The sequence below is a fragment of the Pezoporus flaviventris genome, unplaced genomic scaffold (assembly GCF_033815535.1).
Source record: "Pezoporus flaviventris isolate CSIRO_AGI_PZ_B2104156 unplaced genomic scaffold, CSIRO_AGI_Pfla_v1 ptg000097l, whole genome shotgun sequence".
Classification (NCBI taxonomy): domain Eukaryota; kingdom Metazoa; phylum Chordata; class Aves; order Psittaciformes; family Psittacidae; genus Pezoporus; species Pezoporus flaviventris.
Window position 1 is genome coordinate 925,545 of NW_026892645.1, and position 22,654 is coordinate 948,198.

The 22,654-nt window shown below is 51.5% G+C and overlaps 1 protein-coding gene across 3 annotated transcripts in view; it reads left to right on the forward strand.

The window, feature by feature from the left end:
* COL5A1 (collagen type V alpha 1 chain) overlaps nucleotides 1-22,654 on the forward strand; it is a 146,942-nt gene that overhangs the window by 9,524 nt on the left and 114,764 nt on the right. The window contains exon 2 of one of the 3 annotated variants that reach the window (XM_061476915.1): nucleotides 6,643-6,765. In XM_061476915.1, coding sequence (XP_061332899.1) covers nucleotides 6,666-6,765 — 100 coding nt within the window. In that variant the 5' untranslated portion in view covers nucleotides 6,643-6,665. Of the gene's footprint in view, nucleotides 1-6,442; nucleotides 6,766-22,654 lie in introns of those variants that run through there. The other 2 variants (XM_061476914.1, XM_061476913.1) reach the window with 2 other exon arrangements.

The following is a 22,654-nucleotide window of genomic DNA, read 5'->3' on the forward strand; positions in this document are numbered from 1 at the left end:
TCTAGAAGTGCCTAAATACATAAACAGGAGCTTTAGGAGGGTTTAGGGTGCTGCTGGCTCTGAACTGAGCTGGGAACAAAGCCAGGCCTGGACTTCAGGTATAATGAAGCAGGATGCCCTGCGAGAGGTGCTCTGCAGTCTCAGATAGCTGTAAAACCTGGTAACTGTTCCAGAAGACTGTAGGTGCTGCACGAAGGCACCGGTGCTAAAGGAATCCTCCCTCAAGCAATGGTTGAGCATCTATTGTAGAAATGAGGTGTATGTGTGGGTGCTGCATCCTGGGAACCCCACTGAACACTGAGAGCGGGGCTAGCAGGTGGTGGGGTGACATGGGGTAGTACATCAGTGCTTGATCTGGACGTACAAGTACTGGGTCTCTGGTTAAGCATGTTAGTGATCTGACACCTTGCTCTGGCCCATGTCTGCGCCTTCTGCCCTGCTGTCTGGCTCTCCCCAGAGCTTCCCAACCTGGAAAACTCATCAGTGGGGGGAGAGAAGGGAGCAAGTTCCTGTGGGGACTTGTGGAAAGGTGCCGATGCGTCTGAGAAGGTGACTGACTGGAAACACTGAACAGACAAGTCAAAATTAGTCATGTTAGCGACCACTCGGAGGCTGGATTGGATTCCTCGAGTGATTCACCCGCAAAAAGGGCTGCTTTGCCTGACATTTTCTTTCCCCTCTCTATTTAGAAAGGAGCTCAGACTGGCTGAGCCTGAATTGCCTTTTGATAGCTGGGTGGTGCGCATAGCGTCCCTGTGTTCTCATCACTTCGAAACCACTACTTCAGCAAGGGGAAAAAGACAACAAAATGAAGGGTTTGTCACTGCAGAAGCCCTCGGTGGAATGAACCTGTAATCTTGTGAAATCAAAGGGGAATCTACGGAATGTGCCATTTTTGGTACAGTTAATGCAACAAAATTATAAATGGAAATAGCTGCCTGGAAATGGTGTACGTGGTTAATAGAACTATTGAAGAAGGGAAAATGTACTTGGTAAAATAACCTCCGGAGGCTTTAGGTTGCTCTATTCTTGTTTTTGAGGAAGGATTAGAGGATGAAAGGGCCAGAGGATGAAAGGACCATCAGCTGAGGCAATCAGAATCTGGGGCGCTTTAATCAGCTGTTAGACCTGAGTAGAATAATTCATAAATGATGCTCATTTGGGGTGTGCTGGGCCATACACAGAACATGCACGTTTTCGGGTTGTTACTGCTTACGGGGATGAAAACCCACCTGTGGTTTTATTGGCAACTTGTGTGCGTAAGACTGAGTAAAGGATGCTCCTTGGCCTGAAAAGGAGCATCCTGCATCTTGATCAGCAGGCAGGAGGTCTGCTGGGATGTCTTGTACAGGCCAGCGAAGGCAGGAGAAGGCTGTAACCTCCTTGCTCTGTGGTGGGAGCAGGAGCCCTGAGGCTTATCTGTGCTGTGACCACAATTCCTTGTGGAATTCATTCACCCAAATGTTTTCAGGATTAGTGAAAGGCACCAGTGGAAAAGATCTGTGGTCACTCAACCCACAGTCACACCAGGGCAGGATTGCTCCCAACAGTCTATAGGTTTGTCCAGATTGATTTGGTATGACTCAAGCAATAAGATTTTCACTAGTTCCTTTGAGAACACAAACGGATCTTCCATGGCTGAGGAGATCTCGGTGTAAGGATTATTTTTCCTGACATCCCAGTTGGAACTTTGTGTTATTTAACTTCCATCCAGTAATACCACATGTGCCCTGAACCCTGCCTGTTTGATGTTGTACCCCCACGTATGCAGAGGCAGCACCATCGCCATTAACAAAGTGGAGGTGTGTGAGAAGCAAATTGTCATCTGTTCATTTGGTTCCTGCCTATCCTCATTCATCCCTGGGGAAAATGGAAAAGCCTTCCTTGGGGATAGGCTTGGAAATGAGCCCCACAGTGGTCCAGATGAAAGTGTTCCTAATGGGCATCCAAGCTCAACCCCTGAAGCCAGATGTCACTGGGTGGGTTTGGACCTGTGCATAAGCTTTGTGGCTTGGGCTCACCTTTAATCTTCAGGCATGATTATGATGAACTAGAGCTACAAAATGAGCTCTGTGGTCTGTATTCAACCAAACCTCCATTGGGGTCAGTGAGAGTTTAGTCCAAGTCACTTAGGAGCTTCTTCATTCTTGACCCTGTGAAGATCACAGGGTAAGTCACAGCTCCTTGCTAATGTGCAGCCCCGTGGTTTAACACAAAGCTTTCTGCAGCACCATGGATTATCTCCCTGAAGTCTAGACAGATTATATAGGGTTTAGCCTGGGCCATTGACCGCGGATCACAGGGCATGAGGAAATAAAAACACAGGGATGTGAAGAGGGAATGGCAGCTCCTACCAGGCTGGCACTGGGCATGGAGAGGAACCAAATGAGCAGAAGGTGATCTGAGTTCATCCTTCTCAATAGGCGCCATGGTGCAATTTGTCCGTTTGCATTTAATAGATCATATGGTTCAAACACAAGGCTTGGAGTCATTAACATGAAGTGAAGAGAAGGCAACAACACTGGAAAAAGAGGAGGAGTGGAAAGTCCATTCTCTTTATGATGCTATTTCCTTTACCAAACAAACCTCTTTGACTACGAAACATTCAAACATACAAAAAACAAGCCCCACCTTGTGCTGGCCGCTCTTCCCACCATGGGCTTGTCCTGGTGCCACCTCATGGCAAAACTCAGATCCGAGTTTCCAGCAGAGCAGCTGGGATGGGGCTGTTGTGTAGAGCCTGGTCTGTGAGGCCAAAGCAGGTGCTGAAGCACAGGAGGGGTATTTCTGCTTCTCTGTGTTGTGATTTGTGTCTCTGGGAGCAAGAACGTGAACTGTTTGTGGTGTGTGTGTTCCACGTGCGGGAGAAACCTGTTGAATCTCTCCATGGGTCCCTGCAGCCTAACTAGAACGTAAGAGTCTGCTCTGTGTGATGGCTTGCAGCATTGCAGCATTGCAGCACCGGTGTTGATGTGCTGCCCGTCACCATGTTCTATAACTGCAGATTTGTGATGGCCTCTGCTCAAAACAGTGCCTTCAGAAAGGTTTTAGGGCACTGGCGAAGCTGCTGCCATGCTGCAGCTCTTCAGCAGGTGGGAATAGGTCTGAATGGTCCTGGGTGATGCAATAAATAGCACTCTGCTCAGGCTAAAAACCACACAGAGTATGGAGCTCTGTGCTTCCTCAGTGGGAAGTAGAGATTTATCTTTCAGGTCTCTCAATCCAAGATGTCTCAACTCTAAATTCTCTTTTTTCCTTAAGCTGAATTGGAAAGTGACCATTTCCATGGCAACGGGTGTGAGGTCACAGGGCAGGATTGTGACCTCGGCGTGAGACCGTTCACACACCTCGAGTTCTGGGTAGGGATGTAACTGGGTTTATATGTTTGCTAGGAGCGAAGGCAGATGATGAGGTCGCAGAGGAGAATTGTCTGTTTGGATGTGTGTGCTCTTCATAAACAGCATTTGAAACAATTCCTGAGAACAGTTTTGTCTTTCCTGGTTATTTATACAACAGTTCAGGTAGTTCTAACGCTGAGTCTGTTCCCATCAGCTGGCCATAGGCTGTAATCCTTTATCGGCAGCTCCTTGGGCTGTTCTTTGATTATCCCCATGCTTACTGTTAAACTGCAGAATAACTACAGAATAACCCCCTTTGGGGGGGTCAGGCTCAATGCTCGTGTCTGGTTTCATAGCATATGATTAAACCCCCCCAAACCCTACCGATGTATCGTAAGCTCCTTTGAAAGCTCATGAATGTCTCCTCCATCCCATAAACAGCCAGCTGGGCTCAAGATGCATGTAGTCATGAAACTACTTCTATAAACTGCTGTTCCTTAAAGATATTTGGCCATCTGCCTCCGCTGCAATGTATTCCTTTGGCTATTCACGTTACCCTGCCTGGCTGCTGGAAGGGCTTGGAGTTGGCGTCAACCAGGAGCTCATGTAAACCCACTTGGAGCTCACACCAGCAGATGATCTGGGCCACTCTAACCCGAGGGCTGGCTCCGTGAACCTGGCGTGTGGATGCTGGAATTTTCCAGTTTACCATTACAGGCCTGTTTCCGTATTTCTCTGCTATTGTTAAGGAGGGGCCAACAGGTCTGTGCAAGCTTCTAAATCACCTGGAGAGCAACTGGGAACTCAGACCTAGAGCTCAGGAGAAGCTCCCTGGGCTGGGTTCTCAGCTGGTGCAAAGCAAAAGGTGCTGCATCTGATGGGGGTCCAGGTCTGGGTGCTCTGCCTTGATCGTGGGCTTAAGAGCCCTTGAAAAATGAGTGGTGTGCGAGTGAGCTGCTCTGAGCTGCTTTTATTTCCTTGTCTGCAGTGTGTTTGGTGCTTTAGGTATCCCCCTTCCCCTAGCTGTGTTCCTCTGGAAGGGTGGGGAATGTCAACCCCTTGGTGACAGCATTCAGGTGTTAGTGGGATTTTCACTTGGAGATGGAGAAGACAAACCAGGGTTTCATTCCAAAACAATGAGCTGCTTGTATGGTCCAAGATGCCAGGCTGGGGTGAGAAGGTGGAGGATCCTGGTGGTTGTGTAACCGGGGCTGAAATCGGAGCCCACTCTGTCAGTGCCCCTCAAGGGTGATTGGGCATCCACATAAGTACTGTGGATCAAGTTATCACTTTGTCATCATACTATCAAGGGTTACTGGGAAGAGGAGGGTTATTTGCAGTCCTCAGTCTGTGGTGCTTTTACCTGTCCTAGTTTCATATCCATATGCTTCATGATGATCCATATCCAGATGCTTCATGATCCATACAAATGGGGGGGGGGGGGGGAATCCCTGCCATGCAGTGTGTCTCAGCTATGGAACAGGTTCTCTGCTCCATTCCAGAGGCAGCTGTGAACCTGTGGAAGGGGCTTTTGCTGTGTATAGTGGGATATTCCCAAGCAGGAGGGAGGTGTGATGGTGATGGATATTGTCACTGCTGGGCTGTATCCCCTGGAGCTCTGCAGTGGTGTTTGCAGGCTTGCACGGCTATTAGCTGCACTGGAAGAGCTTGCCCCAGGCTCCTGGATATGGAGTGTTGCTTAATTTTTCTTACCAGCCTCTAGTCATGGAATCCCAGACTAGTTTGGGTTGGGATGGGAACTTAAAGCTCATCCGGTTCCACCCCCCTGCCATGGGCAAGGACACCTTCCCACTTGAGCAGGTTGCTCCAAGCCCCGTCCAACCTGTCCGGTCACAGGTTGCTCATCAAAGGCAGGACCTGGGGGGCTTTCACTGAGGGCTGTGCCCAGGGTGCCACTGGCACGGTCCCCACTGCACACGTGGCAGCAGCCAGCACATGCTGCCTCTGGGCTCAGGGGCTTGCAGCCAACCTGCCTCTAACCTCCCTGGTGAAAGGCTCTTTCAGCAGAGACTCTCCTCCTGCGTGTGGCTCATCCCCTGCTGCTTCCTGTTTCACCGGGCTGCTGGTGGTGGGGAAAGCATCTCCATGGGTTCGGAGGCAGAGAGGGAGATTTCCTACAGCTCCTCTCCATTAGGTAACTTCTTTGCTAGGCTACAAACTGAGTGGACTGGGAGCACTCCTTTCCCCTTGATCTGGTGGAATTTGGCCTCCTGTGCTTGTAGGTTTTGATGAGTTTGACATCAATTATACATCTAAGTAACTCTCATTCCAGAAGGTCAGGCTTATCCTGAGTGAACAGCTAAAGCTCGGAAGTCCCTTTTTGTGTGGAGTTCGTCAGACAGGGATAGGACAAGTGACTCTGAACTCATACCTTGCCCTCCTTGTATATAATAAACGGGATGACCAGTGACTGCCCAGGTTCTCACAGTGAGTGAAGGCGTAGACAAGCAAAGTGGAGCCCAGGGTAGGCAGACTGTGGAGTTTGGGTGATGGCAATGCTCGCTTTTCATTGGGATGATGGAAGCCTTTGAGGATGCTGCTGTGCAAGGGCTGAGGAGGGCTGGGATGCTCTCCTGTGGCCCAGGGTATTGGCGTATAGGTGAAATCGCTGCTCCGTGACAAATCTTTGCAACCATTGAAGTCACAGGAGGTGTGACTGTCACCTGGATGTGTGCTGGCAATGATGTGCAGGCCTTTAATGGCGCTGGTATAGCAAGTACCGATACCAGGAAGAGCCTTCAAAGTGCTTAAGGGAGAGGGTTGTGCTTGGTTCTTCCACCTCTGGTCTCCAGATGACCTGAGCTTGGTTTTGAGGGTCTCTGATGTTGTGCGACCTAGTCCTACAGCGAGGTTAGGCTCTCTTCCGCACTTCTCCAGCCGCAGCCTCGTTCTTTGCCCACATCCTCGCCTTTTCCACGCTCCACAAGCCCTGGCGGTTGGGGGGAGCAGATTCCCGATGGAATTCCTGGGGTGGGGGGGGCCGCGCCGTTCAAACTTACCGGGGGCGGGCTGGGGGCGGCTCCTGGCCCGCTGCGCCCGCTCCCGGTTGGCTGCGCTGCTCCGGGATTGACGGGCTCCGGCCTTGGGCTTAAAAGAAGGAGAAGAAGGGAAAAAAAAAGGGGTGGGGGGGAGAGGAAGGAAAGTTTTCCTCGGCGGGAGCCGGAGCGGACGTGCGGAGCCCCCGCTGCCCTCGGCCCGCCCATGGCTCTATAAAGCGGCTGCTCTCGGGGGGGGGCTTGTAAATAGCTGTATATTATTATTTTTATTGGTTTTCCCCCTCGAGCGGGTGCCCGGTTTCTCTGGACCATGGATACGCACACGCGGTGGAAACGGCGCAGTTGGATACGGAGGTGGTGGGTGCCCGCTGCCCTGGTGCTGCTGGGTGCCCTGTCCCTCGGCCGGGCAGGTAAGGACCATCCGAGAGCCCCCCCATCCCCGGGACAGCGGCGTTGCGGGGTCGGGGAGGGGGGGGCTTTGTGCGGGATAAAACGTTTGTCTGGACCCGCTGCATTCCAGAGGAAAAAAAAGAATGGAAAAAGGGAAAGAAACCCCCGAGCCTCCTTCAGCCGCCCGAGTCTCCGAATGCCATTTGTCAGGGGCCCGGAAAAGGGGGAGAAAAAGCAAAACTTTCTGCGCCTTCTGGAGCCGGGCCGCCTGTTGCCGGGCTCGGTTTTGTGGGGCAGAAGTCGGGATGTGCTCCCGGAGCCGTAGCTCTTGCTCTGTCGGCGGCTGTATCGGTATTGAGGCAGCTGGAGACCTCTCGCCTCGCCCTGTGCCTTCTCCCTGGGGAGAAGAAACTTTTAGCGCAGGAGCGAGCGGCAGCTCCAGTTCCCTGCGCGCATCGCGGGCGCAGGAGCCTGAGTCGGGCACCCCCCGGCCCTCCCCAGCCCCTGTTTGTAGGGTTTCTCTCTAAAATCGTGGCTGTTGAGCGTGGCGAGAGGAAGCTGCAGAGTGCCAGATGTGCAGCAGCCCTGCACACGCAGCCAGGAAAAACCCTGGAATGTCTTTTTTAACCCCGCGGGACTGGGACATCCACTTCGTTTCGTTCCACCGATGCTTTGGGTTCTGAGTACGTGGAGCTCTGCTTTCCAAATGTCTGCCTTCCCTGGTGGGCTGGAACTGCAGGGCAGGGCAGGGGGAGAGCCGTGGCTCTGCTGGAAAAGTTCTGTGTTCGGAGTTTGGAGCAGCCAGCCCGCGGTGCTCCGGGGTCTCTTCAGTTTGTGCTTCAAGGGCGCAGGCTCTGAAGCAGTTTGTTGGCAAAAGAGGATTTTGAAACCAGGAAAGTTTAAGCCAGTGGAGCTCTGCGGGGTAATGAGAAACAGTGAAGGGCTGAGAGTGGAGCTCTGGGATCCATCCAGCTTCTGAGCCTGAGTTCTGTGGGCTCGGGGTGTTTTTCCCCGGGAAGCCCAGTGTTTGCAGGGTGGTTTGTGTGTTACCAGGACGAATGCGTGTGGCATTCTGTGTATAGCAGCGGGATTATGAACTATTGTAATTTCTAGGTTCTTAAAATGACCTTAAGGAAGAAAAGGTGGGCGTGCGAGGAATGCTTTCATGAATGGTTTGCTCAGAGTCTCGGCACGACGGAAAATAAGCTGCTGGTTGAGGAACAAACCATTTCTAAACCATCAGAAGTTGGTGAAGTTAACGGCGGTTGGGGCTGCAGTGAGAGTTTGTTGTACAGCAGAAGCATGGGGCTGCCGGAGCAGTTTGTGATTAGGATACTGGAGCAATACTTGCCCCTCTGGAGCTCCCTTCTCGTGCAGCCACCTCATCAGGCTGCTTTGTATTAGTTGAAAACTGCGTTATCACCTCTCTCAACCATTCCAAAGGATATTTTTCCCCTTTCCTCCTGTCCATGCTGTTATTGGAATGGCTTCGGAACATCCTCACACATTCTGTCCATTGGTATAAATCCGTCAGGCAGCTTCAGCCCTGCTCCTTTTAGAAGTTACCTGGCTGCTTTGCTGAAACCTGTGGCTCCAGCTGTGAGCTGCAGGGAGCTGGTGGGAGCTGATGTTTCTGTGCAGGGCTGAAGAGCTGTTGTGGGGCCGATGGGCAGCTCCAAGTAGTGACTTTTGCAGTGAAAGGCTTTGAGGTTTCCTAATGAGCCTCCTAATAGGACATCAGATAATTTGGATGAGGGAGGAGTCAGACTGGGGCTGCTGATGGCATTGACTAAGGCTCTTTGTAGCTTTTTTCCCCATCTTTCCAAGTGATCTTTGATTTCAGCTCAGATTGTTTCAGTTTCAGTTTAGTTGGCTTCTCTGTATGGAGAAAGGTGGACCCCCTCTGTCATCTTTCACAGATCCATCAGTTGGCTACAAAGAAAGGGGAAAGACACCTTGCAGGGAGGGTTTCTAGAGGAATAACTGTCCAAGGCGACGAGCTGAGGGCCTCGGAACACTGCCCTTCCAGCTCACATTTTCCCATATTTTAGCAGATGATGTCACCCGAATCTAACCCGCAGACAAAGCTGGAATCTGCCTCTGCTTCCACAAATCCCCATAAAATTGAATCAGGTTTCTGGGTGAAAATTTTTGGAAGCAGCAGTTTCCTTTAGCGGCGAAGGAAAGTGGAATCAGGATACATGGAATGCCCTTTAAGAGAAATAAAAATGCTGGAAACTATCAAGTGTCCTGTTACCATCTGCTGCTTCTCCCCTTGGCCCTTCCCCGCTCCTCCAGAGTGAGGTAATGAACAGTCTGTATCTGGGCAGTCAGAAGTGTTGAATATTTTGCCAATCAGAAATGTTGGTATTGTTTTACATAAGCAATCGGATTGTGTGAGTCTGGAAGTGAGGCAGATCTGATTCCCAGTGTAAAACCCGGGTTATGCTGTCAGTGCAGTGCCAGGTTGGAACTGGATGCTGTGACTTCCAAGCCCTTGCTACCAACTGTGCGCTGTCACGGCTGGAGTTGCTGCCTCTGCTCTGCAATGCTGGGGGGTACCCCAGTAAACAAGACTGTGTTGGTGTTACTCCTATGCTTGCAGACAAAGGGGATGTGCATCCTTACTTTAAAGGTGCTGTCCTTGCCCCTTAGATGCTGTTTTTGTTGGAGATGGACTTTTCAGGCTCATTCCTTTCAAAGGCTGAGCGCCGTGTCTGTGATGTTCAGACTAAGCTTTAATTCTCAAGTAGCTTCTCTTTTTCATGGACCTCCACATGAGAATCTTTGCCACGCTCCCAGAGCCCCAGACTCTTAATGGCCCGTGGATGTCCTGTCGCCCTCGGGAGCCTGTACCTGGCTTTTTCCTCTAACACTGAAGGTGCGATCTGGTCCTGCTGCTCTCTGTCTCTGGTGACTCAAAGTGGCCCTGTCTGTCCTGCAGCCTGGGTTCAGGGCACAGGCTCACAGTGTGTGTGCTCACAACTGCTCTGAGTTACAGATAGAATCCTTAAGATGAGCCCAAGTGTGGCAGCAGATGCTGAGAAGCAGAAGGTGCTGTTGTGGCATATGCCCCTCATGCAGAGGCATTTGTGTGAAGCACAAGTAAATAGATGGGGTTTAATCTTCTGGACTTAGAAATCAATCTGTGGGAGTGCTTTAATGCTTTCCAGGAACTGCTCTTCAGCCTGAGGGGTTTCCCTCTATAGAGTAAACTGGTAATTCTTTTAACAGCTACTTTTTGTTATGCCCTGGTTCTTTGCCCTGCTCCTTGTGTTTTCCCTCTCCCCATGCTATCAGGATGCTGGGGCTGAGCCATGGTGCTGCCCTTCCTGAAGCAGGTAGAGGATGAATGTCAACCACACCATGCAAACAGGAAAGTCTGCACTTGGAAACACTGCATGGAGCAATACTGCTGCGTGAGCAGAACCTGTAAGGGTGACGAAGGGAAGAGGGGACAGGCCAGCTGGCCACAGGGGATAGTGTGTGTGTCAAAGTGCCCAAGTGAGGTGTCACGATAATGATTCATGGGTTTATTATTCATGTGTTGGTGTGGTTGCCTGTGGATACATCTGGAGAGCAGTGGGACCTGGGAAGAGCAGGGAGCTGAGCACCAGGGGCTTTTGGCTGGCAGCAAACTGCAGCTGCAGAGCTGGACCAGGATCCTGGTTGAGCAGATGATGCAGGCAGGGGATGCTCGGCATCCAGGGGCTTCCAGAGGGTCCCATTTGGAGCCTCTTTGACCTGATGGTTGATACTTGGCTGTAGAAAAGCAAGGACCAGTCTGTGTATGCCATGGTGGAGGTGCTCCCTGTGAATTGGCTTTGAAGTGCAGCAGCCCCTAAGACAGGGGAAATCCCTGCTGCGCTGCAAGTATGAATTTGGCACTTCATCACATACGTACACACAGCCACGTGTGCTCTTGCTTCGGTTGTTCAGGAGGAGCCTGATCCTCAGGGTGCAGCTTTTGTTCTGTACACAAGTGTTTTGCAAAGAGGTTTCAACTGTTTGGGTTCTGGGGAAAACACGGTTAAAACTCCTCAATAGAAAACCTCAGTACCCAGGTTTTGGTAACTGGAGGCTGCTGCTTGAATGAGGATTGTTTGGGCAATAAACAAGGAATTCACCACAAAACACACCTCGGACTTCCCTCAGTGGAGGAAGGCTTCCACGTCCGTGCTTATACCCAGTGCAGACCTCTGCTCGTGGGTTTAAGAAAGCCCTGGCTGCTGCAGCTCGGTGACTGCTCCTGTTGAGGGTATTGTGGGAATGCTGAGGCCTTAAACAGGCACTTGCTGGAACTGGGGCAAATTTAAGACCTGCAGGAGTCGTCCCACTGTCAGTCAGTGTCAGGGGCACGTGCACGCGGGGGTATGCTGCTTGTGGAGCTCACATTGAGCTCTCCACTGGGTTCCCTGCACTACCTGCATAGCTGATAGCATCACATTGGAAGGGACCTTAAAGCTCCTCCAGCTCCAACCCCTGCCACGGGCAGGGACCCCTTCCACTGGAGCAGCTTGCTCCAGGCCCCGGAGTCCAACCTGGCCTTGAGCACTGCCAGGGATGGGGCATTGTCATTCAGCTCTCTTACTGAACCCTAACCCCAGTGCTGGGGGATGCTGGTGCCATTCTGGAGGGGTTTTAGGAGATCCCAGGTGGACACTGCCTTGTGTCGAAGGCTTTACTGTTACCAGCTGATGTGATGGGCACTGGGCTTGCAAGGAGTTCCTCTTAACAAAATAAACCTTTGTGAAACAAAGAAAAAGCCAGTGAAGAAGGAGCAAACCCAGGAGAAGCGAGACATGAAAGAATGGAAAAACTTGGTTGAAACCTAATGTTGTATGGAAAAACCTTCAGTTGGGAACATGGTATAATTAGCCACTGGGTTACTGTTGGCAAGTTGTGAGGCTCTTGAAATGGAGCTGAGCCCCGAGTGAAGTGTCCAAGTGATGTTGTGGTTTCTCTGTGGATGTGTCTGGAAAATCTTGAACTAAAATAAATAAATGAAGGAGCTGCACAAAAGGCATTTTTGAGGTTGGTCGCTCACAGTCCGGGCTCTTTTTGCCTCCAGAAGCCAAGAGGATTCTCAGCATCATCTGGAAGCTGTCACAATGGTGAGATGGAACTTCTCTAAGCTGGGACAATGGCATTCATGTATCTGCAGTGGTGGAGTTATCCTGCCAGATTGTGTAATAAACTGGAGAGAAAAAGGGTGGCTTGGGGAGTGAATGGGTGGGATGAGCTGCATCAGTGCTGGTTCCTAAACTCTGCTGTGGACTTTCTCCCAGTCCTTTAGGCAAGTCTCTGTTTCCCATGCCCTGGGGCCTGATCCCGTCTTCCTGTATGGAACCTGCTATTGTGATGCTGCTTTAACACAAAGTTAGTGCTGACAATACACCACCAAGACGTGCTTTCAGGCAGTGAAGTTCCAGGAGTCTCTTTCCATCCCTGTGCCCCAGGTTATGTTCGTGGTTGTGGTCTTAGTTTTCTGCTTCTAAAATACTTTTCCTCCCTGGGATGGTGTTTTCCTTCGAGCAACACCAGTGCCTCACCCTGCAAATCCAGAAGGTTGTTTGGATTTGGGCTTGGAACTCGGACAGGTTTCTTCCAGGTGACATGATGGTGTGCAGTACAGACCGCCGTGATGGCTGTGGGGTGGTGATGTTCAGCCGTTTTGCTGATGTGGAAGCCATTCCGGTGTATTTTGTTCTGAGTGCTCTGCCCCAGGCTCTTTTCACCCTGCTGGGTTTGCTTTCGTGAAGTCCCCCATGGTTGATTCTGTGCTCCTTGTGGGGCTCAGCCCTGCTGCTCTAGATGCACTGGAGAAGGATGCGAAGGCAAAGCCTTAGTCTTGCTGTGCTCAGGGGACAGCTCACCATTGCTCTGGATGTCACCCAAAGGGACTCCCTGTTTTCTGCTTAGGGATGAGGGTGCAGGGTTGGGGAACCTCTTTTTCAGCAGCTTGCTGAAGGCCTGGATGATCTGCCAAGCTTAAATGCAGCTAAATCTTGGCTAGCTCGGGCTGACCCTGTGCACCATCCCTGCAGGACCAAGCTGTGCCTGCAGCCAGGGAGATGCTCTTTTTGTCAGGGCATATAAAGTAGCAAGCATCCTGGCTTGGCTTTTAAACGAACTCCTTGAAGCCCTTTTCCTTCCCTGCCTTTCTGCACTCCCCTGCTGTAGCTCGCAGAGGCCGGGGGAGCCTGCAGCTGTGCAGGCAATGCTGCAAGGAGTGGCTGGGGGGAACCCGAGGAGAGCAGGGAGGTCACGGAGGGCTCTGGACCCCTGTCAGGTGCAGTCTGAGTGACCAGATTTAGCATCTCACTTGCGTGTCAGCTGGAGTGTCTGCTTTCTGAGTGTGGGTATAGAGGAGAGAGCCGAGCCTCTTTTGCCCTGCTGTTCCTCCCTCCACCCCCTTTTTTGTTTCCAAGACAATACTTCAGTAAGAATTCCTTGCAGCTGAATTCCTGGAGGTGACACTGCCGGTTTCCCGGCATCTCTGGTATTCCTGCAGCGTTTTACGTGGTGATTCTTGGTGCTGCTCCTCCAGCTGCACCCCTCCGATATGAATTTTGTGTGGCCTTCGAGGGGGCTCGTCCTGGACGTGCTGGAATGAGACGTCTGCTCTGTGTGCTCTTGTCTGCTGCAGGGGAGAGATCTGGTCTGAGGGCTGCAGTTCACCAGCTGAATAATGAATGCATTGTTTGCATGCCCTTATTTCCAGCTTGCAGTATTAGGAGTGAATAGAAAGGTCAAGGAGATGAGTCACTGTGAATACAAGTGTCATTCTGCTCAGAAGAAATGGAAAAAAAGGTGCTTCCAAGCGAGGTGTTTCAGCTGGTGCCAAGCAGCTCCGTTCCACTGTGCTTGGGGTGTCACAGGGGGGAATCTCGGCTGGGATCTGCTCAAGTGCTCAAGCACCAAGGGGCTGGGGCTCCAAGCACAGCTACTGGCGGAGGCTGGGCACAGTCAGGGTGATGCTCTGAAGTGCTGGGCTCACCGCTGCTCTTTTGCAAAGCGAGGAGCTGGAGCTTGGGGGGGTGGCAAACTCCTGTTCTCAACTGCTTTATAGGGCCAGTGGTACCCAGAAGCAGAGGCCTCCTCAAACCAATGTGGAGACTCCCAGTGCTCAGTGAGGCTGCTCTCCTCCAACACCTAGAGCAAGGGTTGGTAGTGCTGTGAAGGTGCTGTCACGGGACAGTGTTAGTCTTGAAATGCTGGTGAGAAAGCGTGTGCACCTCGAGCAATGGGTGTCAGTGGGGTCCCAGCCCGGTTCCTGCCCCATCCTTGGGGCAGGGTGGTGGTGTGGTGTGGTGTGTGTGTGTGTGTGTGTGTGTGTGAGAGAGCCTGCCCATCCCTGCCCTGCCCACAGTCAATGCCCGGCTCTAAATTCAGCATTTTAATTTCCTGCCCCAAAGCTTCATTCAGTGCCCCCAGCCGCTGCTCCAGCCACGCTGGCAGAGCACTGAAGCGGGGATGTGCCTCGCGGGTTGCACGTGTGGAAGGGCAGTGGTGAGCTCCGGGGGGTAGTGCCAAAGGGGTGGGATGGGGACGTGGCCAGTTTTCCTTTAATAGGTACTGCTGGGGCGGTTACAGTAAAGCAGGGGTGGTGGCTGAGAGACCAGGACGCACAGTCCAGTTCAGAAGTTGCTAACGCTGCTTTTAATGGGGCAGAGTTTAAGTCATGGGCTCCTGTACCTGTGGGTTTCCTTTTTCACATGGCTAAAACACCTTTCTTGGGGGTTGCCAGCATTTTGGCCAGCTGCCTTTCACTGAAGGGAAATGCCCATGATGTGTTTGAGGAGGTGATGTGCTGGGGCAGATGACCCTGCATGCTGTGTGCCCCCTGCTTTGGTGTTTGGCAGAACTTGAGTCCTGAGAGGCAGTACCCAGAAATACTTAAATTCTTATTTCTAGCCACGGGATTCTTCTGTTCTGTAAGCCACTCCTCTGGTGTAAACCAGATTCCTCCAAAAGCCAGCTAAAGCTTCCGAATCTTGCCTTAATCTCTGCCCTCAAAATACACCTTCAGTAGAAAATCAAGCCAGCTGTTTTCCTTGCCCATCTAATGAAAGATTACTTCCATAAACAGCTTCCAAGTGAATTTGCCAGTGTAGCTTTGATCCCAAAATTCAACAAATTCCACGTGATATCAAATGACTGGGAACTGGGACTCACTTGCTAATGATGCAATAGCAGGATGCTGACCAAGTGCAGCAAAGGCACTGGGTCAGTGACTTTAGTGTTGGCATTAATGGGAGTTAAAGCCTTCTGCAGGCAGTTGAGGTGGTGGTGGATGTGCTGCAGGCAGGCAGGACACAGCTCCTGCAGCATGGGATGTGTGGGAGCAGCAGAGCTGCTCTGTGTTCACTGGTGCGGGACTGGGTGGGAGAAGCCGCCGCAGGCAGGAACTGTGCGGGATGTACCCCTGGGGTTCCCCAAGCACAGCTTCTGTTCCTGACCCTGGGCTGCTCGGTGTCTGCTGTTGGAAAGCTGTGGGTTCCTTGAAGGATAAGGACTGTTTGCCTGGAGCCCCGCGGCTGCAGATGCTGTTCCTGATGAGGCTGGTGTTGTTTTACCCTCGATCCTGTTGGACGTTCTGCTTTCTGTAACAGGGAGGGCAGATCACGGAGAATCCCCTCGCTGTTCCTGTGCTCCAGAAGCAGCGTGAGTGTGGGAGGAGGAAGCGGCTTTCATCCGTGTCACTGCCTTTGGCACTCGCTGGCGAGCGCTCGCATAGGAAAACTGCTCGGAATGTTCTCTTGCCGGGGTTTGCAGGGATGGGGAGAGGCGAGGGATCACGTCTTGTGCACGTCGGGAGAAAGCCCCTCCCTGCCGCTCTCAAACGCTTAAATTGAGACAGTCTGTCCTTCTGCAAGTGCTGGATGCTTTCCCTGCTGACCTCAGGAGCTGGGGCTGGAGGAGGAGCGAGCGGCCCCGGCGCTTCTAACAGGCTCCGGCTTGTCTTGGAGCTTCAGTCCCCGTTCCCTGCAGGATGCAAACCAGCAAAACAATAAGGGCCATATCTGCTCTGGAAACATCCATTTTCCCAGTCCTCTCTAATTAAAGAGCTATATCAGGAAGCAGCAGAGCCTTTATGCACTGGAGGCTATTGTCTTACAAGACTATGTATAGAAGAAGCAGCAGGCGTGCTTATCCCTCAGTGCTGGCCCTGGCAGAAGGGTTAAGTCCTCTGCAGCATTCCACCATCCCTTGCTTTTCCAGCCATAGACATTCCCACAGCAGGGTCTGACTGCGGAGCAGAGCTATGGCTGAGCAGGATCAACTTTTCCTTTCTCAAGGAGAAGGCAGAGCTAAGAAGCCCTGCAGGCAGCATTACCTGAGGATGCTGGATGTGGTGCTTGGTACCCAGGCTCTGAGTGGTCCCTGCTTGGGGGATTTCTGGGCACCAAAGGGAAAGCCAGGGCAGGATTGTTGGTCTGATTCTGGTGCTTACACTGAGTTTTTAATTGGCCTAGGGCCCTGGGGCAAGGCTGTCTCTGTGGATCCTGCACTGCTGCAGGGCTGTGTCCACGTGGAGCTCTGGATGCAGGGCTGGGACCCGACTTCTGTGGACCTTGGGACTTTGGGCAGTGAAGTAGCACAGAATCATCGGGCCTAAATCACGGAACAGCCATTCTCTTCTGCCACTGCTTTGACTCGCTGCCTTCATTGCCCATAGGTCTACATTTTCTTGCAGTTTACAGAGCATTTTACAGACTAATTGGGATTCAGCCTAGGAAAATCCATTGATTTCTTGTGGCTGTGGGGAACAGGCTTGGATAACACTGTGCTGGTTAAGATTTTCCCCATGGAATATGAACCAGAACAAAAACTGGAGCTTGTTTTGGGTGTGGAAATATCCATGAAGAACTTTGGGCTCCTCATTTGAAGGTACTTAAACTTTCACCCCAAGCACTTAGAGATGCTCTGAAAGGTTCAGAGTCCGAACAGCAGTTCCCAATACACTGCACATTGAGTGACCCTGCGGCTCCCTGCTCCAAAGCCTTGGCCAGACAAGCCGGGGCCCTCCCTGCCCTGGGGACGCTCATCCCAAATAGCAAGCAGCAGTGCTGCTAAAAGGAGCAGGATTCCTGCAGCCTGGAAATAGCTGAGTCTCTGCTGCCTGAGCTGGGCTGCCCAGTCTGGGGCCTGGCGCTGAGCTTTTCATGGATGAAGCCGAAACATCTGCTTTTGGGGGGGTGAAATCTGCTGCATCTTTGCTTTAGCTCATGTGGCCTCTAAGGAGCCTGGGTGGGATGTGGGACTCCATTTACCTGCCCCTGTTGTGACATCTGGGCTCGAGTTGATAGTTTTCCTTCTGATGGTGGCAAAGTGCCCAGCTTCCAGGCATCTTATAGGAAATTTTAGTTAATGGAAAGGCTGAAAATAGACCTGGGAGATGAGGGGGAGCTTCTGTGCACCTGAAGTGGGTTCTCTTATGCCACAGAGGTGCTCTAAGGAATGTATCTGGGGATCAGATCTGTTTCAACACTTTTCATTTGGGTGAGCAATGAATGACAGCGGAGAGTGTGACTGCAGGCAGGATGTCGTGCCTGTGCAATGTCAGTCAGTGCAGGATGAAGCAAGGCATGTGGAAAATCCTTCTTCTAGGAGGTAAAGCCTAGGGAGAAATCATCATGGGAGAGCTCAGGGGGTGAAATAGCCTGCTCCAGACAAGCCATGGTCCTCACTGTGCCCCTGCGAGCTCTGCTGGTGATGGATGGGCAGCCTGGGAGGAAGGGACATGTGGGGCTGACCGGCCTGAGAGCATCCTCTGTGCTGCCACACTCGGAAACGTTCTGTCATGCACGAAGCCTCCCAGAGCGAGGGATGGATTGATGGATATGGGGCAGAGGATGCTCCATGAGGCAGATGGTAGGGCAGAGGCAGTTGCCACTGGAGAAACTGGTGCTCGACCAAGGGCTGGGTGTGAAAAGCAGAAACCTTTTTCCTTTGTACTGAGGGCTGCAGTGTGATGAGTCTGGATGTCTACAGGAGCAGGGGTTGAGCCCAATGGCAAGAGGGAAGGGCTGGGACAGGGAGGACTCGTTCTGGGTACTGCAGCTCCAGCCTTAGTGGAGCTTCTTCTTGTGGGCTGGTTGGTCCTGGTTAAACTCCTCTTTGATGCCACCAACCTTAGCAGCACTTGAACTGGGTTCACAGCTGCTTTGAATTGGTGCAGTGGTGAATTTGACTTGTGATGTTTTGTGTGAAATAATTGTGTTCCATTATCCACACATGTAGCAATGGTCTTACAACTGGCACTTCTCTGCATGCACATCCTGATGGATTTTGACAGGAATGGGCTGGAGGAGCCAGGGTGGCACCAGAAAAGGGCAGAGTCCTTCCCAAACTCTCATGGGTTTGAGACTTGTATGCAGTCTTTTCTGGGATGTCTGCCTTGATGTCAAAGGGAATGTCTCCTCCCTTCTTGCACTGGTAAGATCTCAGCATGTTAACGAAGGGAAGAAGAACATACTGTAAGTGACCTCTGCACTTTTGTAAGGACAAAATCTGTTCTCCTGTAGTAGAAGTCTCTCATCCCTTGGAGTAATAAATGCGGGCATGTAAAATACACCCAGGTTACTTTTGAGCTATTGTGTGTACCCTCTTACAAAGTACTTCATGTCGTGCTTTAGTGATGAATATCAAGCATGCTCTGTGTGTAAATCAATCTTCTCAAAATATCCTGATAACTCCTCTTGGCATTTGCCTTGTCTCCAGACTCCCAGATATTTTCTTACTTGGCTGCTGCCACTACTCAACACGCCTCGTGCTCATCTATATGGAGTGGTGCTGGGCTGCTGGACTTGTCTGCATGGATTGATGCCTTGATGTGTCATTTACCTTCTCTCCATATGTAAAAATACCAAGCATTACTTACACTCACGAGTGGATGCACAGATGATTGGAAGCGTCAGCGTGCACTTTTCCAGATGGTGGGAGCATGTTCCTTCATTTATTTCAAATGTCAGACTCAGTGAAATGGATCACTCCCAGACCGCGGTGATGGAGTGAGTCTTGTCTCTGTTTCACCAGCAGCGGGGAGAAGCTGCAGGCTCCGTGGCAGCAGCAGCCTTCAGGAGCTGAAACACCACCACTAAACCATGGCTCCAAGCGCTGTAAAGATCTGGGTTTGCAGCTGGCTGGGGGAGGCTGGGTTGGGTCTTGGGAAGGAAGGAGGGATGTCTCCTGGGGGAAGAATGGCTTGAAATAGTGTGTGAAAGACTGACTGTGTCTTGGGTTTCTTCTCTGCTGTGCATGGCACAAGTGCAGCAGACCCTGGGTAGGGTCTTGGTGTTGCCCTGCTTGTGTTTGCAGTGCAGGTATCTAGGGGCTTGTTCTGGCATCTCCCATTGCGCTCCAGTGAGCTTTATACCTACCCTTCATCTTCTGCCTTCCTACTCCATCTGCAGCAGGATGCTGTGGGGTTTTGTTTGCGCAGTGTCTTCAGTCCTCCGGCTCTTTGGGGATAGCAGTGGTGGAAGGTGGGCAGGGTTGGAGAGCAGTTGCTTTGCTCAGATGTTAGCAAAGCTCCAGGGGCGGACATGGGATTTGGGTGCCTGAGTCAGGGCAATGAAGGACTGAATTTCAGCTTAGCAGCTTTTGGGAATGGGGTTGGTGAGTCTCAGGACAGGCCTGCTGGTGGAAGCAGTAACAGAAAGTGCAGATCTCGGTTAATGTTTCGCTCCAGGGTCTGGGCATCGCGGCTCTGGGAACTCTGGAGCTCTAGGGAATCACTTGGTATTTCATGCAGAGCTGAGGCTTCACAGGAACAATAACTGTGCCTGGGGTTTAAAGTGTGTTTAAGTCCCACCCTGCATCTTGCTTCATGTAAAAAGAGCACGTTCTTGTAAGGGCTTTTCTAGGTAATTCCTTCTAATAGTGCTTTGCGTTTCTCGAGCACCCTTGTTCCTCTTGGCAGAGGACACCTCGCAGCAGTTATTTAAGCAGGTGGCCAGATTGCCATTTACCTGGCAAGTAGCTGTTACCAGAGAGTTTCTAACCGTGCCCAGCTTGGGAATCCCCATTTTAACCCGTTGGTCTCTGCTGTGAGCCCTCCCTCCCTTGTCTACCAGACCCAGAAAAGAACCAGCCCCATCTCCTCTTGCCCTCTGTTGTTTCTCCCCTTTGTACTAAGTACAGTAACGCCCCTGAGCAACCCAGGAATCCTGTTCCCATGATCCCCATCCCTGCACAAAGGATCTCTCCCCTCCCTGCCTTCGGGGTGTTTGAGAACATGTGCCAGTGACCCTTTGCTCTGTATGAAAATAGCTCCTGCCTTTCTGTAGCTGTCTCTTATTTTTTGATCCTTTAGTTGGACTTTATCCTGTTTGTAGCTGCTCTCTTCCCTTTGACCCTTTGCTTTACCACAGGGGGTATGTTTAGGGGAAGTTTTCCAGCTCCCTTTTCTACCTGAGCATGCCCAGCTGGGCTGGCTCACACGAGTCTTCTCTCCTTGGGTTAAGTTGGAAGGAACTTTAATTGCAAGACTCCAAACTTCCCCGAGTGTTTCCTACTTGTGTGTTGGGAGGTTCCCCTGGGATAGGGCTGCCCCCTTGGAGCTGAGATTATCTTTCCATCTGCTTTTGCCCGAAGCTGGCAGCTCTTTGTGACTCCCTCCAACACTCGCTTCCGTGGGTATTTTAATACTGCTCTCATAATTGCATTAGAAATATTCTTAGTGGCATCCTCATTCATCTTGGCTCGCTGCTCTTCAGGGCTCACATCTGAGCAAAGGACCTGGTAACTCCTCATGTGCCGGGAATGGTTTCTCCTTGTGTAGAAGAATCTGTCCCTGCAGTGAGCGGTCCCCTCCTGTCAGGGTCCCAGCGCAGTGATGCTGACTTGCACCACAGGCGGATGTGCTCTGGTACCCAGGCGATGTACAGCGGAGCTGTTTCCCCACCTCATCAGTATCTCATTAATCAAAATCTCTTTGCTGCTGCTGATCAAAACCCCAGTCTGCACAGGCACAGACTTACCTGGGAGAACACTTCCTGCTGTTTTCAGTGGCCACCCGGGCACAGCATCCTGCAGCCCCAGTTTCTTCTGTGGTCCCCACAGAGAACAGCCCTGCAGATCCACATTCATTCCCTGCCACGGTTACTGCCTCTTCCTCCCTCTGCCTGCAGCTCCTCAGCTGGCTGTGCTGGTACCACCATGGGGGCTGCCATGTGGTGTGGATGTGCTGCAGACTGGCAACGCTTCTGAATGTGTCTTGGAGTCAGCTGCACTTCGAGAGCATCCTTGTTCACCCCTTCACATTGTGAAGGGCTCTTTCTGGTGCCTTTGCCTGTACGATCCTTTTATTTTGTACAGTCCCCGACTGGTTTGAGTTGAAGGGACCTTAAAGCTCACCCAGCTCCAACCCCTGCCACGGGCAGGGACCCCGTCCACTAGAGCAGCTTGCTCCAAGCCCCTGTGTCCAACCTGGCCTTGAGCACTGCCAGGGATGGGGCAGCCACCCTGGATGTATTGTGCGGGTGCAAAGATGTGCTTGACAGAGGTGGGTTTTGTGTGCCCTTTAACCGTGGTGCTTTCTAAAGTAACAAAACCCCTTTGAGATGCCTCCAGGAAAACAGGATGACATGCATTATCATGGAGGGTCTGCTGAGTGCCTTGGTAGTTGGGGCAGGTTCTTGTACATGTGTCTGGAGGGGAAGTTATGATGCATTTGGGACTGAATGGCAGCAGCAGAGGATCTTCATTTCAGGCTTATAAAGCAAGTTTAATTAACATCTAATGTCAGTGCAGGTGATTCAGGGGACGTGTATTGGCTGGTCAAGTCAGTACAGCTCAGTGTTCAGAGCTGCAGGTGCACTTCATCTCTCACTGATGCCTCTGACCTTGCTCAAGGCCCTTTATTATGCTGCTTATGATAACAGAACATAAATTTAACAGGAAACGTTGTGAGCCTTTAAAACAAAAAAAAAAGAGGGGATAATGTCAAGGTAAATGTCTGATGGTACAGACAGAAGCGATTAGAAGTGCTTAATATGTCAGGGTATTGATTTCTGTGCTCCTCTGCTCTTTCACCTGCTGCAATTTGTACCCTTTGGAACAGTGAGAACGATGTGGGCTCTGCTTGTGCTATAGTCAAAACCAGTCTATGGATAGTTCAGTGATGCTGAATGGACCGTTGAAACCCAGATGGCTTCCAGGGGCTGCCCATCTTAGTGCAGGAGCTGGGTCTCACCCCTGGAGCTTGGGGCTCTGGCACTGAGGCTGGTGTTAGATCTCACTTGGGTGTCTGTGCTGTGATTGCATTGCTCAACATCATGTAAATGACTGCTGCTTGTGCTGTGTTCTTATACAAGTTTGTTTTGATTACCCACCTCTTAGGGACAGATACTGCCAGCCTTCTCACCTTACCGTGAGTAAATTGCCACTTAAGGCATTGGGGTTGTTTGACAGCAAAGTAATGTACTATTCCTCAGTGAGAACAGGGCCTGGAAGTTACCTGGGGAGCGTATGGCTGTGCCAGGCTGTGTGGAGAACCTCAGCTCTGCTCAGCAGTTTTCTTTACAAAGCTGGAGTTTGTTTCCCTGTAGAGAATTCAGTTCTGATGGAAACCTGGTTCTTTGGTGTTAGCAAAAAGCCCAGCTTTTAGCAGCCAGTGTGTCAGTGTTGCTGTTCTGCACTTCGCTGGCTTTAAATGGAGCATCTCTGTAGAGCTGTCCGGTTTCTGCCCTGGAAAATCAGAACAGTTTGGATGAACCATCACTTTACACTCTGGGTCCCCATGCGTCCTCCTTTATACTGCTGATTCCCCCCGATCCATGCGCTTGGGTTTAAGGCACTGTGTGAACTAGGATCTGAAGCTTGCTGGCAACCTGGAAGGTGGAAGCCTGCACTGAAGGGGGCCAGTGTCTTGCTGAGCTTCCCTCTCCGTGACTGGAAAGG